This window comes from Mus caroli, unplaced genomic scaffold, assembly GCF_978045245.1.
Source record: "Mus caroli unplaced genomic scaffold, Mus_caroli_1 scaffold_1, whole genome shotgun sequence".
Lineage (NCBI taxonomy): Eukaryota > Metazoa > Chordata > Mammalia > Rodentia > Muridae > Mus > Mus caroli.
Window position 1 is genome coordinate 168,525,188 of NW_028227256.1, and position 19,440 is coordinate 168,544,627.

Below are 19,440 nucleotides of genomic sequence, written 5' to 3' on the forward strand. Positions count from 1 at the left end.
ATGGGGTTATTTGACTTTCTGGAGTCCACCTTCTTGAGTTCTTTATATATATTGGATATTAGACCCTTGTCTGATTTAGGATAGGTGAAGATCCTTTCCCAATCTGTTGGTGGTTTTTTTGTCTTATTGATGGTGTCTTTAGCCTTGCAGAAGCTTTGTAGTTTCATGAGGTCCCACTTGTCAATTCTCGATCTTACAGCACAAGCCATTACTGTTCTATTCAGGAATTTTTCCCCTGTGCCCATATCTTCAAGGCTTTTCCCCACTTTCTCCTCTATAAGTTTCAGTGTCTCTGGTTTTATGTGAAGTTCCTTGATCCACTTAGACTTGACCTTAGTACAAGGAGATAGGAATGGATCGATTCGCATTCTTCTACATGTTAACAACCAGTTGTGCCAGCACCATTTGTTGAAAATGCTGTCTTTCTTCCACTGGATGTTTTTAGCTCCCTTGTCGAAGATCAAGTGACCGTAGGTGTGTGGGTTCATTTCTGGGTCTTCAATTCTATTCCATTGGTCTATTTGTCTGTCACTATACCAGTACCATGCAGTTTTTATCACAATTGCTCTGTAGTAGAGCTTTAGGTCCGGCATGGTGATTCCACCAGAGGTTCTTTTATCCTTGAGAAGAGTTTTTGCTATCCTAGGTTTTTTGTTATTCCAGATGAATTTGCAGATTGCACTTTCTAATTCGTTGAAGAATTGATTTGGAATTTTGATGGGGATTGCATTGAATCTGTAGATTGCTTTTGGCAAGATAGCCATTTTTACAATGTTGATCCTGCCAATCCATGAGCATGGGAGATCTTTCCATCTTCTGAGATCTTCTATAATTTCTTTCTTCAGAGACTTGAAGTTTTTATTATACAGATCTTTCACTTCCTTAGTTAGAGTCACGCCAAGATATTTTATATTATTTGTGACTATTGAGAAGGGTGTTGTTTCCCTAATTTCTTTCTCAGCCTGTTTATTCTTTGTGTAGAGAAAGGCCATTGATTTGTTTGAGTTAATTTTATATCCAGCTACTTCACCGAAGCTGTTTATCAGGCTTAGGAGTTCTCTGGTGGAATTTTTAGGGTCACTTATATAAACTATCATATCATCTGCAAAGAGTGATATTTTGACTTCATCTTTTCCAATTTGTATCCCTTTGATCTCCTTTTGTTGTCGAATTGCTCTGGCTAGGACTTCAAGTACAATGTTGAATAGGTATGGAGAAAGTGGACAGCCTTGTCTAGTCCCTGATTTTAGAGGGATTGCTTCAAGCTTCTCACCATTTACTTTGATGTTGGCTACTGGTTTGCTGTAGATTGCTTTTATCATGTTTAGGTATGGGCCTTGAATTCCTGATCTTTCCAAGACTTTTATCATGAATGGGTGTTGGATCTTGTCAAATGCTTTTTCCGCATCTAACGAGATGACCATGTGGTTTTTGTCTTTGAGTTTGTTTATATACTGGATTACGTTGATGGATTTCCTTATATTGAACCATCCCTGCATCCCTGGGATGAAACCTACTTGGTCAGGATGGATGATTGTTTTGATGTGTTCTTGGATTCGGTTAGCAAGAACTTTATTGAGGATTTTTGCATCAATATTCATAAGGGATATTGGTCTGAAGTTTTCTATCTTTGTTGGGTCTTTTTGTGGTTTAGGTATCAGAGTAATTGTGGCTTCATAGAATGAGTTGGGTAGAGTACCTTCTGTTTCTATTTTGTGGAATAGTTTGTGAAGAACTGGGATTAGATCTTCTTTGAAGGTCTGATAGAACTCTGCACTAAACCCATCTGGTCCTGGGCTTTTTTTAGTTGGGAGACTATTAATGACTGCTTCTATTTCTTTGGGGGATATAGGGCTGTTTAGATCATTAACCTGATCTTGATTTAACTTTGGTACCTGGTATCTGTCTAGAAACTTCTCCATTTCATCCAGGTTCTCCAGTTTTGTTGAGTATAGCCTTTGGTAGAAGGATCTGATGGTGTTTTGGGTGTCTTCAGGATCTGTCGTTATGTCTCCTTTTTCATTTCTGATTTTGTTAATTAGGATGCTTTCCCTGTGCCCTCTAGTGAGTCTGGCTAAGGGTTTATCTATCTTGTTGATTTTCTCAAAGAACCAGCTCCTTGATTGGTTGATTCTTTGAATAGTTTTTCTTGTTTCCACTTGGTTGATTTCGCCCCTGAGTTTGATTATTTCCTGCCGTCTACTCCTCTTGGGCGAATTTGCTTCCTTTTGTTCTAGTGCTTTTAGGTATGTTGTCAAGCTGCTAATGTGTGCTCTCTCTAGTTTCCTTTTGGAGGCACTCAGAGCTATGAGTTTTCCTCTTAGAAATGCTTTCATTGCGTCCCATAAGTTTGGGTATGTTGTGGCTTCATTTTCATTGAACTCTAAAAAGTCCTTAATTTCTTTCTTTATTCCTTCCTTGACCAAGGTATCATTGAGAAGAGTGTTGTTCAGTTTCCACGTGAAGTTGGCTTTCTATTATTTATTTTGTTATTGAAGATCAGCCTTAGTCCATGGTGATCTGATAGGATGCATGGGACAATTTCAATCTTTTTGTATCTGTTGAGGCCTGTTTTGTGACCAATTATGTGGTCAATTTTGGAGAAGGTACCATGAGGTGCTGAGAAGAAGGTATATCCTTTTGTTTTAGGATAGAATGTTCTGTAGATATCTGCCAGATCTATTTGATTCATAATTTCTCTTAGTTTCACTGTGTCCCTGTTTAGCTTCTGTTTCCATGATCTGTCCATTGGTGAAAGTGGTGTGTTGAAGTCTCCCACTATTATTGTATGAGGTGCAATGTGTGCTTTGAGATTTACTAAAGTTTCTTTAATGAATGTGGCTGCCTTTGTATTTGGAGCATAGATATTCAGGATTGATAGTTCCTCTTGGAGGATTTTACCTTTGATGAGTATGAAGTGTCCCTCCCTGTCTTTTTTGAAGACTTTGGGTTGGAAGTCAATCTTATCAGATATTAGAATGGCTACTCCAGCTTGTTTCTTCATACCATTTGCTTGGAAAATTGTTTTCCAGCCTTTCATTCTGAGGTAGTGTCTATCTTTTTCTCTGAGATGAGTTTCCTGTAAGCAGCAAAATGTTGGGTCTTGTTTGTGTAGCCAGTTTGTTAGTCTATGTCTTTTTATCGGGGAGTTGAGTCCATTGATATTAAGAGATATTAAGGAAAAGTAATTGTTGTTTCCTGTTATTTTTGTTGTTAAAGTTGGCATTCTGTTCTTGTGGCTGTCTTCTTTTAGGTTTGTTGAGGGATTACCTTCTTGTTGTTTCTAGGGCGTGGTTCCTGTCCTTGTATTGGTTTTTTTCTGTTATTATCCTTTGAAGGGCTGGATTCGTGGAGACATAATTCGTGAATTTGGTTTTGTCATGGAATACTTTGGTTTCTCCATCTATGTTAATTGAGAGTTTGGCTGGGTATAGTAGCCTGGGCTGGAATTTGTGTTCTTTTAGTGTCTGTATAACATCCGTCCAGGATCTTCTGGCTCTCATAGTCTCTGGTGAAAAATCTGGTGTAATTCTGATAGGCTTGCCTTTATATGTTACTTGGCCTTTTTCTCTTACTGCTTTTAGTATTCTATCTTTATTTAGAGCATTTGTTGTTCTGATTATTATGTGTCGGGAGGTATTTCTTTTCTGGTCCAGTCTATTTGGAGTTCTGTAGGCTTCTTGTATGTTCATGGGCATCTCTTTCTTTAGATTTGGGAAGTTTTCTTCTATAATTTTGTTGAAGATGTTTGCTGGTCCTTTGAGTTGAAAATCTTCATTCTCATCTACTCCTATTATCCGTAGGTTTGGTCTTCTCATTGTGTCCTGTATTTCTTGGATGTTTTGAGTTAGGATCTTTTTACATTTTACATTTTCCTTGATTGTTGTGCCGATGTTCTCTATGGAATCTTCTGCACCTGAGATTCTCTCTTCCATCTCTTGTATTCTGTTGCTGATGCTCGTATCTATGGTTCCAGATTTCTTTCCTAGGGTTTCTATCTCCAGTGTTGCCTCATTTTGGGTTTTCTTTATTGTGTCTACTTCCCTTTTTAGGTCTAGTATGGTTTTGTTCATTTCCATCATCTGTTTGGATGTGTTTTCCTGTTTTTCATTAAGGACTTCTACCTGTTTGATTATGTTATCCTGTTTTTCTTTAAGGATTTGTAACTCTTTAGCAGTGTTCTCCTGCAATTCTTTAAGGGATTTTTGTGCTTCCTCTTTATTGTCTTCTACCTGTTTACCAGCGTTCCTTTGTATTTCTTTAAGTGTGTTATTAAAGTCCTTCTTGAAGTCCTCTATCATCATCAGGAGATATGCTTTTAGATCCGTGTCTAGCTTTTCCGGTGTGTTGGGGTGCCCTGGACTAGGCGAAGTGGGAGTGCTGGGTTCTGATGATGGTGAGTGGTCTTGGTTTCTGTTAGTAAGATTATTACGTTTACCTTTCGCCATCTGGTAATCTCTGGGGTTAGTTGTTGTCGTTGTCACTGTTTAAAGATTGGAGCAGAAGCTGTGTTCCACTCACCAGCAGTCTCAAAATCCTGTGGCTGGGGTCGTGGGTAGCTGACGGTACCCCGGTGCTGGTCCAGCCGGAAGAGGCCTGTGGTCCTACTCAGGCTGGTTTTCTGCTTCCCTAACTAATGCAGTCTCAGATCCCGCGCAATTGGATTGGAGCAGAAGCTGTGTTCCACTCTCCAGAAGTCTTAAGATCCTGTGGCGGGTGTTGTGGGTAGCTGGCGAGTGTCAGCCGACCCTGCGCCCTAGCTACCCAGGTGCTTTTCTGACCGGAAGAGGCTTGTGGCCCTATGTAGGCCGGATTTCTCTCTCCCCAACCAGAGCAGTCTCAGGTCCCGCGTGATTGGACTGGAGCAGAAGCTGTGTTCCACTCCCCAGCAGTCTCAAAATCCTATGGTGGGGGTCGTGGGTAGCTGGCGGGTGGCAGCCGACCCTGCGCTCTAGCTCCCCTGGTGCTGATCCGGCCAGATGAGGCCTGTGGCCCTACTCAGGCCGGTTTCTGCTTCCCTAACTAATGCAGTCTCAGGTCCCGTTCGCAATTGGATTGGAGCAGAAGCTGTGTTCCACTCACCAGAAGTCTTAAGATCCTGTGGTGGGTGTTGTGGGTAGCTGGCGAGTGTCAGCCGACCCTGCGCCCTAGCTTCCCAGGTGCTTTTCTGACCGGAAGAGCACTCATTCACTTTCTTTTTTTTTTTTTTTTTTTTTGATTTTTAATATTTTTATTACATATTTTCCTCAATTACATTTCCAATGCTATCCCAAAAGTCCCCCATAGCGCCCCCTACTTCCCTACCCACCCATTCCCATTCTTTTGGCCCTGGCATTCCCCTATATTGGGGCATATAAAATTTGCAAGTCCAATGGGCCTCTCTTTCCATTGATAGCCGACTAGTTCACTTTCAAAGACTGATTTCTACAGTCAGTGAGACAGAGATGGCCCTGATGAAGATGCTCACGAGGAGGCTGGGCAAATATCTCAGTCACTGAAGATTTTGCTATGTAAGCATAAAGACCAGAGTTTGATCCTAAAACACTGGGTCAGAGGGTCCATGGAGAGGATATGGGAAGAGGTGAGGAAGGCAAAAAGCATGATCAGAATATAGTGTATGAAAAAAAAAAATAATAAAAAAGTCAGGCAGCGCCAGGCAGTGGTGGTGCATGCCTTTAATCCCAGCACTTGGGAGGCAGAGGCAGGCGGATTTCTGAGTTCGAGGCCAGCCTGGTCTACAGAGTGAGTTCCAGGACAGCTAGGGCTACACAGAGAAACCCTGTCTCGAAAAAAAAAAAAAAAAGTCAGGCGGAGTGTTATGTGCTTGTAATCCCAGCACTGGGGTGGGATGGGGTGGGGTGGGCAGAGTGGGAGGGGCAGATAGGAAGGTCTCTGGGGTTCACTGGCTAGCCAGTTCAGCCTCATCAGTGAGTTCCAGGCCAAGTGAGAAAGCCTGTTTAAAAATACAGTGGGAAGCACCAGAGGGACAACACCCACAGCTGACCTCTGACCTCTACACTTGTCTATATACATGTACGTGAATCCACACGTACATGCAACTCCTACAGATGCGTAAATGCTCAAGAAGCTGCTGTAGCACACATTTTCTATTACAAAAATAACTCAAAGATAGTACCAAAGTGATGGATTTGGCATCCATTTCATTAATTTTTCATTCATTTATTCTTTGTTGAATAAGTGCGACATACCTGGCACTATGCTATGTCATGGGGATAGGAGGAAGACCGAGACAGAGAGGTTTCATGAACCCAATATACCTACATCACAGCAGAGACAACAGACACGAAGCCAACAGTAAGTCATTAATCAGTTAGATGTTAGCTTCAACTTGGAGCTACTTATCCATCCTGATGGCATCCCATGGGTTAACCATACTAGAGATGCTACATCTCTTCAAACAGTATCTTCTCAGTAAGCTAACAGTAATGTTTGGACATAAATCACACAATTACTAGACTTAAGATTTTTCAGGAAGAAATAATGAAACTCGAGGTCTAACATTGCTGAAGGTGTCGAAAGTTAAACAAGTACGAGTCCAAAATGAACAAGTCACTGCATGCGGAGGGAGGAGATGGAAATGACATGAGTGTTTCAGACCTGAATCATAAACCATAGCTGTTTCCTATAATGTGATAATTGCTTCCTCCATAATTAAGTTTTGTGACATCATGAAAAGGCTTGCACCAAACTCTGTTAAGACATAAAATGATTTCATAAGCTACTTTGCTAGTTTTTAGCTTTTATATGAGGAGAACCTCGAAAACTATATATAAATTTAATTAGAAACAGTTCTATTAAAATATATATATACAGTTTTTCAAGACAGGTTTTCTCTGTGTAGCCCTGGCTGTCATGGAACCTGCTCTATAGACCAGGCTGGCCTCAAACTCAGAGAAATTCACTTGCCTCTGCCTCCCAAGTGCTGGGATTAAAGACAGGCACCATCACCACCCAGCAACGTTTATATTTTAAAGTCTTTTCCTCATTTATTAATAACAATTATTCATGACCTGGAAGACTTTTAATATCCTGGGAAGAGTTTAAACATTGTTTTATTTTTTAAATACAGTTTAAATTCAATATATCCTTTCTCTTTGTAGTACTACTGCAAATAAACAAAAACACTCTGCAACTTTCTCTATGCTTTGCTTTAAACATAAAAACATCCCTACATAGGAAAATGAACATGGCATTGACTTGCTTTATTTCCTTCAGAACACCTGTCAAGCACAAAACAGAACTCTTCCTATACTTATGTGTAGGGTCACCAATTGCAGTGGTCTCTATAGGGACAAAGTGCTTGCCTAGCACAGTCAAGCTCTCCCTGACTACACACAAGCGCTCATGTCTTCTACTCAATGCCATATTTACCAAACCCTCCATTGGATCTCTTTCATTCTCTCTCTTATCTCTAGTGTGGATCTTTTTTGATCCCTCCACACGAGTACTTTCAGTTGATACAGATAAGTGAGATTTTTCGCTTCTCATTCTCAGGGGCCCTATGACACCTGGTGCTACTGACAGCCTCTTTCTGGAACTCTTCCTCTCTAAGTTTAAACAAAATAAACAGGTTGATGTTTTTCTCCCTTATCTGTAGTACACTCTTCCATTTCTCCTCCTGTGCTTACAATAATCCCCTGTGGTTTTCTGCTTGTTGTGTTTTTTCTATAAAATTATACATTCTAGCAGGTGGCTTGGTTTTTCACAGGGTTTGCCTTGGTCTTATTCTCTTTGGAAATAAATCAAAGCAACTCTAATGTGTTTGGACAAAGAAAGTGACAGAATGAAACTCCAAATTGATTGTTCTGAAAGATGTGAAAATAAAAGCTTTATAAATGGCAATGTAGGAAAATGATTAATTCCACAGACTCTGGGCTTGTGAGATGGCTAGTAGTTAGGAACACTGGTTGCTCTTTCAGAGGTCCTGAGTTCAATTCTCATCAACCACATGGTGGAACTGATGCCCTCTTCTGGCATGCAGGTGTACATGCAGACAGAGCACTCCCACATTTAAATAAACAGACACACACACACACACACACACACACACACACACACACACAGATTCCGTGCTGAAGCTTGCTGGGGTTAAATTCTAGCTCTGCCACTTTTGAACCATGTTACAGTAATCTTTCTGTACTTCACTTCCATAACTTGTAAAATGGGATAACTTCATTATAGAAATAATAACTAAAGGTTGATATATTGTGTACTATAGGGACATTAAGTGAATCACAAAACTGGCAGCCATAACAAAACTTTTAACTTCATATTTTGTTATTTTTCAAAACTCTAAGACTGAACTATTTAGTAGCATCTAAGAGTTTAAAGCAATACCACGGCCTTCTAGAGAAACAGTGTTGTTCCCCCATACACACACATGAAATTACAGAAATAAAAACCACATTTCTAAAGCTAAACTGGAAGTGACAGTCCTCTCTAAGGTTGTTGCTTTATAGATAAGGGATCTAAAGATACAGGGGTTATGTGTTTGTTCTATGTCACAGTAAATATCAGTAAGAGGCACACTGAAAGCTAAACTGCAGGCATATATATATATATATATATATATATATATATATATATATATATATATATATATTCATTCTTAGAATATATCTCTGTTTGGAGAAAAATTTTCCATCATTACAAAAACCCTGAGACTTAATGTGAGGGATACTATCAAAAGTTGATCTATCAACTATTAAATTCTGTCAAAATATTTGTTCATTTTTAAGATAGGGCTTCGCTGTGCTGCTAAGTTAGCCTCATTCTCCTGAGTGCTAGAATCACGCACGTGAGCGTCTCAGTGCACATTTACTGATTTATGTATTTACCTACTTACTTTCTGTTGACAGTTTTGAGGTCTTGCTTTATGAGACAAGGTCACACTATATACACGAGGCTGTCCCCTACCTCCTGGGTGCTGAGATTAAAGGCATGTGCCACCACACCCTGATACTGCTGTTTTGAGGCAGAGTTTTACTCTGTAGCCCAGGCTGGTCTTAGGCTACAAGACTAAACTAATTTAGAAGCCCAGGTTAGCCTTGAACTCATCCTGACAGAGATGACCAAGGATTGTGATTATAGATAAGTGTTACTTGTTTCAGCCACTGTCCTAATGCTTTTTGTATTAGATGCTTTTTGCATCTTAAAGTTATTTTAACCTCCTTCTGCTTCAATTTTATCATCAATAATAGGATTAGAAATACATGGTTATATATAAGGAATTAATGAATATATTGAAAACAACTTTGTGAAGTACAAAGTCTGCATAAAGATACCAATTTATGTATAATGAAATGAAAAGGGATTATAAAAAGAATACTGACAATATACTCATTAAGTAAAGTTAAGTGAAGAGGATACTTAAATAACCCTGTTCTATTGTTTTATAATACACGTCAAGACCTGAATTCAAGTCCATCTTAAGGAAAGTCAAAACTGAGAAAGAGTACTCTAAACAGGGGACTTTTAAAAAGAATTCCATCTTCTAAGGTAAAACGTTTTCTAAAATGCAATTACTACTCCAAGGTCAGCTACTCATTGTTCAGCTAGAACTTGGCTTGAAGGTCACATAAGAGAAGGCAGAAGAGAATGCCTGACCCTGTGTACATCCAAGCTGCAAACTCTGCAAACAAAAGAGCACTGACTTCTTAAAGCAATGTTCATAGACTAATTTATCTTTATCAGTAAGGAAATTCCTCTGCTTCTAAACATGCATACACTCACATATGTGTGTGTGTAAAATTGTTTTATATGCAATCAAGTACTTCTAATCACTTAATATGCTTTGCATATGAAATTTAAACTTTTAAGGTTTAAATTATACACATTAAGAAAATATGCCATTCTTTACGTACTAGGAAATTAATACATGTATTGCTAGCAACAAATTGCTTTTGTGGTCACCCATGGGAATACACCTTTGGCAAGCACTTCATGTAAATAACACCACCAAGCAAAGTTTGCAATCATCAGAGCATTCCCTACAGTTTGTCTAAGGCTAAGTTTCTGACTCATGTACTAGAGTATGTTGCTTAAATCTGGTATAGGACAGTAACCTTTCTCCAGAGCTCACAGTAAGTCAAAGACCAGAGAAAGGTCTATTACAGCCCATCTGCTCCAAAAAGCTGTCATACATTTGTATGAGAGTAAGAGTAACTTAAGGTTTTCCTTGATGGCACTGAGCAACACTAAGCAGTTCATCAGGTAGTTTCTTCACCTCGATGGCTTGGAGCCAAGACAGAAAGCTGCTGTGACTCTGGCTGGAGCACCCAGAAATGAACAAGGGAGAAGCCAGTGCTGCCTAAACTCTGTTGCACGCCACACCGCTTATGCTATGCAGAGCACTTCTTTACACCAAACATGGAAAAATACCTTGTAAATGAAATGCATGAAGAACAGTGCATTTCTAACAGCCGCAGTATCTATACTCAGCAGGTAGTAAGTGGCTGCCTGTGCTGAGTATCAGGGTAGTAACTGACAAGCACATACTGCTTCCTGCCATTAGTAGACTTATGACACAATTGAGGGAAGAGTGCTTCTGGTCTAAAAACCAGGAACTGACATAAGAAAGAGTTTTTTAAATAATCAAACTATTGTGTTATAATAATGTTTATGAAGGTTCAAGAGCCTGCATCAGCAAGCATTCATCTCCTGAGGATGCGTACAGCTAAAGTTCAGGTCTTCTCACAGTGTAGGCCCAGGCATAATGTTTCATGCTTACAAAAGGAGAGAACACATGGTGAGCTAAATCCCCACAACAGTCCTTCATACAAGATAGTACCAACTGTCTGATAATGACCTTTGTGTCTGAGGAATCTGACTCAGCTATGTGTAAGAAAGACATTGGTGTTCTAGGTGCTACTTGGCTGCTGAGCCAGTTTGCTATGCTACTTCAATTCCTATACATCATATATGGTGAGTCCCTATGGCTCGAGGTAATCCTTACAACCTACACCATATATACACAATGCGCCCATCTATGTCTTACAAGCAATTAAGGCATGAAATCCACCTCCAAATATGGTACTATCTTGAGGAAGAGGGAACACCTGGAGGAAAAAAACATCTCTGAGTCAGGCATATAGCTGAAGCTCAGATCCCCCTTTATATCACACACGCATTTGAAACACCCAAGAAGACACAAAAGTGTTTACTTTTGATATGAAGAACAGGTACTAAAAACAAAAACAAACAAAAACTAAAACAATGCCAAAGTATTCTTATGTATCTATCTTATTGAAAAAGAAATAGCAAATAAATCAGAATAATATTCATATATGTGTATGTGAATATATAAAAGACCTGTGTTTTTTCTCTCACCGCTCCCCACACCCATTTCAGGTACTGAGTGTGTGTGTGGTGCATGTAGATTTGGATGGGTGGAAGCCAGAAGTCTACATAATGGCTCCACCTTATTTTTTGAGACAAGGTCTTTTACTGAATGCAGACTTTGCTAATTTGGCTATAGACCAATAAGCTCAAGGGCTCCTCCTGTATCTGCATGCCACCATGTCTAGCTTTTAAATGAATATACCAAGCAGTTTGTTAACTGATCATCTCTCTAGCCAGAAAACCTGTTCTTAAAGAGAAACTGCCCCAAGATTTTAAAACTTTTCTCCACATAAAACTGTCTTGGAAAGAAGAATGTATGGACAGCATTTCAAAGGTCACTGGAATGACAGCTAAGGTTACAGTGTTCCTCACCCTTCTCCAGTTTTCTTTTCCTCCTCGTTGGAGTCACTTTCCTCATTTTCCTCTTCTGAGCAACTGCTGCCGGCCCACACTCTTAACTTCATGTGCTTACATTCTTTAACCACGCACGCACCTCCCTAAATAAACTATTATACAAACACACTAAGAAAAAGAGACATCAAACTACCTTTCCCTTATTTATGCATAGTTTCAAAGTGCCTTGGAAGTTTGAGAAAAGCTATTCTCCACCCCGCCCTTCCAAATCATACCAAAACAAGTTTAAAGGGAGGGAAAAAGAAAAAAGACTTATGGGGAAGCAAGGTGTGAGTGTCTGGAGCTCCACAAGGAAGGAAAGGGGAGAAGCCCACTGTGCGGAGGCAAAGCCGCGCAGACAAAGCCAAAGCAGCAGAAAAGCTCCTTCCGAATCTCTTTCTTAGCTACCCAGAAGCCTGCCTGCTAGAGGAAATAATGTTAGCAGCTGGACAGTAAAGACATCAGCAGGTACAGCAGTGTGGGATGTATTTATTAAATAATGGTATACACTAGATTATCAATCTCACATGTACTTCTTTAGCTGTTAAGGCATTCGGATAAGTACATGCTCAGTAAGTAGTGAAAGAATACAAAGGGCTGTGCTGCTGGCTGGATTGAAAGTGTCTGGATCTTGCTAAGCAGAGACTTGGGCTGCTACAATTTCCTTATTCCTGAATTCCAACGCCATCATTTCTGTCAATGAGATTAAGAAACCAACAAGAGCAAAGTCCACCTCCTCCGACTCATGCCACATAATTTTCAAAGAAACTTTTAGGAAAGTATTTCAGATCAAAATATAGAAGAAAAGGTCAAGTATGATGTAATTCATTACTTCTTATATTTTCATCTTAGAAAGAAAAAAAAAAAGAGCAATCCAGGTATTTGAGGACTGGATTCCTGAATCATGACACAGTTTATAGCCAATGCAATAAAGTAAACTTCCATTTCCCTACTGTTAAAACGAGAAAGACTTGGGGGGGGGGAGGGGCAGAAGAAAAGATGTTGCAGGTTTTCCTAGATATAAAATAATAGATTTTAATTAGAGGAAAGATACAGAAAGAATGTTCAGACTGAACTATCTGAACATCAAAGGATGGAAAGAGAAATCAGTAATTTTCCAACACCACTTTCCACAGTAAAAGAATGAGAAAGAGCTTTATACACATGTGGGAAAAATGTAATTCTTGTATTTTTTTTTTAAGGGAAAAGACAGGAGAGAAGCCCAGAGGGCCAGGAGAATGAATAGAAATATGTAGCAATGGGGAATAGGGAAGGAAGGGCACTAGAAAGCCCCAGACACCAGGGATGTGAGGGGTTCCTGGACCTAATGGGGATGACACTAGCCAAAATACCCAACAGAGGGGAGCTAGAACCTGAAGAGACCACCTCCAGTATATAGACAAGGCCCCTAGTTGAGGGATGAGGCTACTCACTCATCTCAAAATCTTTAATCCAGAATTGTTCCTGTCTAAAGGAAATGCAGGGACAAAAAGTGGAGCAGAGACTGAAGGAAAGAAAGGCCATCCAGAGACTGCCCCACCTGGGGATCCACCCCATCTACAGACACCAAACCCAGACACTATTGCTGATGTCAAGATGTGCTTACAGACAGGAGCCTGGTATAGCTGTTCTCTGAGAGGCTTGGCCAACACCTGACTAAGACAGATGCAGAAACTCACAGCCAACCATTGGACTGAGCCTGGGGACCCCAATGGAAAAGATAGGGAAGAACTTAAGGAACTGAAGGAGATTGCAACCCCACCGAAGAACAACAATATCAACTAACCAGACCCCTCAGAGCTCCCAGAGACTAAACCACCAACCAAAGAGTACACATGAGTCGGTCCATGGCTCCCACTACGTGTGGGAGAGGATGGCCTTATCTGGGATCAATGGGAGAGGAAGTCCTTGGTCCTGTAGAGGCTTGTTGCCCCAGCAAAGGGGGATGCTAGAGGGGTGAGGCAGAGTGGGTGGGTGGAGGAGCACCTTCTTAGAGGCAAAGGAGAGGGGGAGGTGAGGGGTTTGGAGGGGAGATCAGGAAGGGGAACACATTTGAAATGTAAATAAATAATTAATAAGAAAAGAACCCCATGGAAGGAGTTACAGAGATAAAATTTGGAGCTGTGACGAAAGGATGGACCATCTAGTGATTGCCATATCCAGGGATCCATCCCATAATCAGCTTCCAAACGCTGACACCATTGCATACACTAGCAAGATTTTGCTGAAAGGACCCTGATATAACTGTCTCTTGTGAGACTAGGCCGGGGCCTAGCAAACACAGAAGTGGATGCTCACAGTCAGCTATTGGATGGATCACAGGGCCCCCAATGGAGGAGCTAGAGAAAGTACCCAAGGAGCTAAAGGGATCTGCAACCCTGTAGGTACAACAACATTATGAACTAACCAGTACCCCGGAGCTCTTGACTCTAGCTGCATATGTATCAAAAGATGGCCTAGTCGGCCATCACTGGAAAGAGAGGCCCATTGGACTTGCAAACTTTATATGCCCCAGTACAGGGGAACGCCAGGGCCAAAAAGTGGGGATGGGTGGGTAGGGAAGTGAGGGGGAGGGTATGGGGGACTTTTGGGATAGCATTGGAAATGTAATTGAGGAAAATACCTAATAAAAAGTATAAAAAAAAGAAAAGCACAATTCATCCTCTTTATTTAAAAGAATACAGTCTCCTTTAATATTAATATAGGCTCTCTCTTTCTCCATCCTCCGTGTGTGTGTGTATCTGTGTGTGTCTCTGTGTGTGTGTGTGTGTGTGTGTATCTGTGTGTCTGTGTAAGTGTGTGTGTGAGTGTGTATCTGTGTGTGTGTGTGTGTGAGTGAGTCACTTGTTCTCATCCCTAGGAAAACATTGTTAACAATAATTTCCACCCATGGCTTGACATCTGCTGTTTTTACTCTATGTTATACTGTTCAATCCAATGAGGGCATATCCTGAAGTAGGATTAAAACCTGCTTCTATAGGAAGCTCAGAGACACAGTCACGGCAGCGCAGGTCGGGGCCTTACAGAGAACGAGGTCCACTCTAAAAGGTTTACTTTTCCTTTAACCTTAAACGTAATTCTATCAACAGAAGAACAACTCCTTCCTTCTCTTGAGCCCTGACAGTTGGAGCCTTAATGAAACTGTTCACAGCAGCCCACCTGCCAGGCAAAAGACACCATGAGGCTGGTGAGTACGTTAATTATTTGGGAGAACAAGATGAGCAAAGGAATTCTGTGAAAATGCTGTGATCATCAGATGCCACAGCTAAAGTGTTCCAAATCTCCTGGTTTGTCTGATTAATAACTGGATATACGAATAGATACAGACATACAGAACAGCCAATGTTCTTAGTCTTCAAGATCCGATTGTCTCTCCTCCTGAAACCCCGAGGCACTAAAAATTTCTAATTTAGAAAAGCACTAGCTAGTTAACTGACAATTTCTGTTAGGGTGTGGCAACAAGAAATGAGAACAAATCATTCTACTGCTATAAATACTCATTTCCAACCATAGACCACGTATAGCCTTTCCTCTAAAAATAAATGACTTCCATGGGTATTTTGCTCCCCATTCTAAGGAGGGACAAAGTATCCACACTTTGGACTTCCTTCTTCTTGAGTTTCATGTGCTTTGCAAATTGTATCTTGGGTATTCTAAGTTTCTGGGCTAATATCTGCTTATCAGTGAGTGCATACAATGTGTGTTCTTTTGTGATTGGGTTACCTCACTCAGGATGATATCCTCCAAACCCATCCATTTGCCTAAGAACTTCATAAATTCATTGTTTTTAATAGCTGAGTAGTACTCCATTGTGTAAATGAACCACATTTTCTGTATCCATTGTAAGGAATTTCAGAGACAAAGTTTGGAGATGAGACAGAAGGAAGGACCATAGAGAGACTGCCCCATTCGGGGATCCATACCATAATCATCCACCAAACACAGACACAATTGTATATGCCAGCAAGATTTTTGCCAACAGGACCCTGATATAGCTGACTCTAGTGAGGCTATGCCAGTGCCTGGCAAATATAGATGCTCAGAGTCATCTATTAGATGGAACACATGGCCCCCAATGGAGGAGCTAGAGAAAGTACCCAAAGAGCTGAAGGGGGTCTGCAGCCCTATAGGAGGAACAGCAATATGAACTAACCAGTATCCCCTGAGCTCGTGTCTCTAGCTGCATGTATAGCAGAAGATGGCCTAGTCGGCCATCATTGGGAAGAGAGGCCCCTTGGTCTTGCAAAGATTATATGCCCCAATACAGGGGAATACCAGGGCCAGGAAGCGAAAGTGGGTGGGTTGGAGAGCAGGATGGCGGTGGGGAGATAAGGGACTTATGGGATAGCATTTGAATTGTAAATGAAGAAAATATCTAATAAAAAATTGTTAAAAAAATAGAAAAAATATATCAAATTCCTTTTTACTTTACAAAATATGAATGTTCTTCTGAACATTTTCTAAGAAAAAACAAAAAATAAAAAATAAAATAAATGACTTAGGCAGCTAGAGAGAGGTGGCTCAGTGGTTAGAACTGCTTACTCTCTTGCAGAGGACCTGCGTTCTGTTTCCAACACCCGTATCAGGCTGTGACTCCAGCTCCAAGGGATCTGACACTCTCTTCTGGTCTTTGTGGGCAATGTAATTGTCTAGGTTTGGATGAAATGTCCCCCATAGTCTCAAGTATTTGAATGCTCCATCCCCAGCTGGTGTTATTGTTTGGGGAGGCTTAGAAAATGGCCTGGTTGGAAGAAGTCTATCACTGGAGGTGGGTTTTGGAAGTTTAAAGACTTATGCCATTTCCAATATTCTTTGTCTCTCTGTGTCTCTGTGTCTCTGTGTCTGTCTCTGTCTCTCTCTCTTTCTCTCTCTCTGCTTGCTCAACCTGTCATCAGGATCTCTTACCTCAGGATCCGTTGGTTGTGGTTTTATCACAGGAACAGAAACATGGTTCTTACAGCACTAACATGCACATACCGATATTTACATGGAATTAAAAGCATAAAAAAATGTTTAAGAAATAGCTTAGGAAGCAAATCACTGAGGAACTCCAATCACTTCTGTTTTCCTGGTTAATGTAGAGCACTCTACGGGACGTCAGATGGAAACTCTAAGGAGAATAGACTGTCATTTATAGGAAAAGCAGATGGGCTATAAATGGCCGTGCTTTTCTCATGTGGTCTAACATCTTTAACATTTAAAAATGCTTATATAAACACTTTTGCTTATATAACCTGACTGATTACTTAATACATTTTTCACCAAGGACTATAAACATTTAAAAAGGAAATAAAAAATGAACAAAGAAACTTGGGAACATAGATCTAAACACTCCACAATTGACAAATTAATCAGCCCACGATTAATCTTAAGTCTTTCAGAGTTTGTTCCTTAATTACCACATAGGCCTTGGCTTAAAACGCACCTTAATAGGCAATTGTCACTTCCTATTTCACTTTCCCACTGTCTTAGAAACAAGTGGCACGGCTATAGGGCGTCCAGGAATAAAACTCAGATGCGATCTATGTTCTCACCGCACAGTACGCAGCCTGGCATCAGTGCTCCCTCAGCCTGCTGTGCCTGCACTGCTGACTTTATCCTGCCTCCTGCCTACCACCTCTGTACCTTCTCCTTTCGGCCTAAGGCCTTGTGTTCAGCAGCTACTCAAAAACATTTGCTTTATGCTTTCAGAATGAACTTACCCTTCGAAATGAGACAACGTAAAACGTATCTCCCCTCCTGCGGATGGCGTCAAAGAAGCCTTGGTAACTTCCAGGGGAGGCGTAATACACTTGCAGCTCACTCCCAGAATTCCTACTAGTGAGAAGATAGCAAATACCATTAGTATTCCACATGATGGGCTTTCCCTATTCCTGCCATTCTAAGGCCACATCTGAATCTCAAGAACAACTTTCAGTCAAAATGGTAGCATTTTAACAACCATCTTTACTTTTTAACATTTTTTAATCTGCACATATTTATTGGGTATCACCTGATGCTCTGCTACATTTGACTTATGCAAATGACACGGTTTTATTGCTATTGCTGTTCTGGGTGCTGGAAGATCAATGGGGTCTCAGATCTGCTACATTAATCTGCTTGGTTCACAGAGCAAGTTAGAAAGGCTATGACTACAAGTCTGCCCCACTAGAGCTGGCCTCTTGGTCGTGACAGGGTTGCCTCCCACTCTGCTCTTTCACCTTACACTGCCTTGATGATGCCATTTGAATAGCTGTGTACTGCGCTCTCTGGGATCTCTCAAAATCTCCTGTCATGCTATGCAGCACTAAGTCACACAGACAAGATCTGATGCCTAGGGGGCTGGCAAGATGGCTCAGTGGTTAAGAGCTCTGACTGCTCTTCCAAAGGTCCCGAGTTCAAATCCCAGCAACCACATGGTAGCTCACAACCATCTGTAACAAAATCTGATGCCCTCTTCTGGTGCATCTGAAGACAGCTACAGTGTACTTACATATAATAAATAAATAAACCTTTAAAAAAAAAAAAAAGATCTGATGCCTAGTTCTACCACCTAGTTCATAACTTAAGAAATTATTAAAAAACAAAAACTTGACTCCCCAGCCTTCCTATATAAAATATACTCTGAGTTGTTATATCAACTTAAAGATAAGATGTATATAAAGCACCCAGCCAGGGATGAGATATCTCAGTAGGTAAAAAACACCTGCTACAAGAGCCAAAACACAGAAAGTCCAGTTCAGTCCCAGAATCCACATAAAAGAGCTGCATCAAAGGACACTACTGTAATCCGGCACTAGCACAACCATGTGAGAGGCTGGGACAGAAGAGTCAGCTGTGGGCCTGAGGGCCAGCTAGCTTGGAGCTCATGGAACAACAGAATCAACAGTGACCCTGCACCAACAAGGTGGATGGAGAGAACTAACAAACAGATCAAAAAATCAAGAACAAGAAAGCAATGGGTACTTTGGGTTTACAACAAAATTATGACAGAAAAATCTTCTGACTAAATCTATACTCAAGAGATTTGAGAGAGGTGAGCTCTCTGCTGGGATTTCTGGCTGGTTGTGCATGTTCATTTGAACTGATATAAAAGTCTTCAAAGGGGCATGAAAAGGAAGTGTGAGTTTTCACTCCACTAAAAGACAGTTCAAGCTCTTTGGCCAAGAACTTGTGCATCTTCTTACCTGATGCTAGTGGTTTCTGTGTACTGGACAGCCATCAGCTGAGAATTTGAGCCCTGTTCCAGAGCACCCTGAAAGAGGGAAAGAAGTTTAAGAGATAACACAAAAATTTCCACTACTGACTCATACCTAGGTTTGTCGTTAGGAATACTTCAGGCGATGCTGTAGGCTGAGACTGTATCTCTGCTGTCTTATAGAGACATTTCAGGGACTTCCCTCAAGGTTCCCAGAAAGCCCGCCCAAGCTCAGTCTCTTCACAGCAAGGTTTCTGACCGAGTTGTACAGGTAACGCAGGACAAGTAACAACTTCTATTTGTCAGAAATTGTGTTACAGACACATTCGTAAGAAACAGGAAAGATTCAAATGAAACAACATTTCCACTATTCACCAAGTTGCACACACACTCCTCACAGCTAACATACCTATTGGTTGTATCTCGTGAAAGGCATCTAACCCATGACTCTTTTGGGCCAGAGAACAGTTTAGTATGGGACCATCAGTGGCCAATCTATGCCATACTGG

The 19,440-nt window shown here is 40.8% G+C and overlaps 1 protein-coding gene across 3 annotated transcripts in view; it reads right to left on the reverse strand.

The window, feature by feature from the left end:
- Atf6 (activating transcription factor 6) overlaps positions 1-19,440 on the reverse strand; it is a 176,433-nt gene that overhangs the window by 79,866 nt on the left and 77,127 nt on the right. For all 3 annotated transcript variants that reach the window (XM_029474736.2, XM_021159362.3, XM_029474734.2), the window contains 2 exons: positions 18,921-18,988; positions 17,457-17,571 (listed from right to left, as the gene is read on the reverse strand). In XM_029474736.2, the coding sequence (XP_029330596.1) occupies positions 17,457-17,571; positions 18,921-18,988 (183 nt within the window). The remainder of the gene's footprint in view (positions 1-17,456; positions 17,572-18,920; positions 18,989-19,440) is intronic.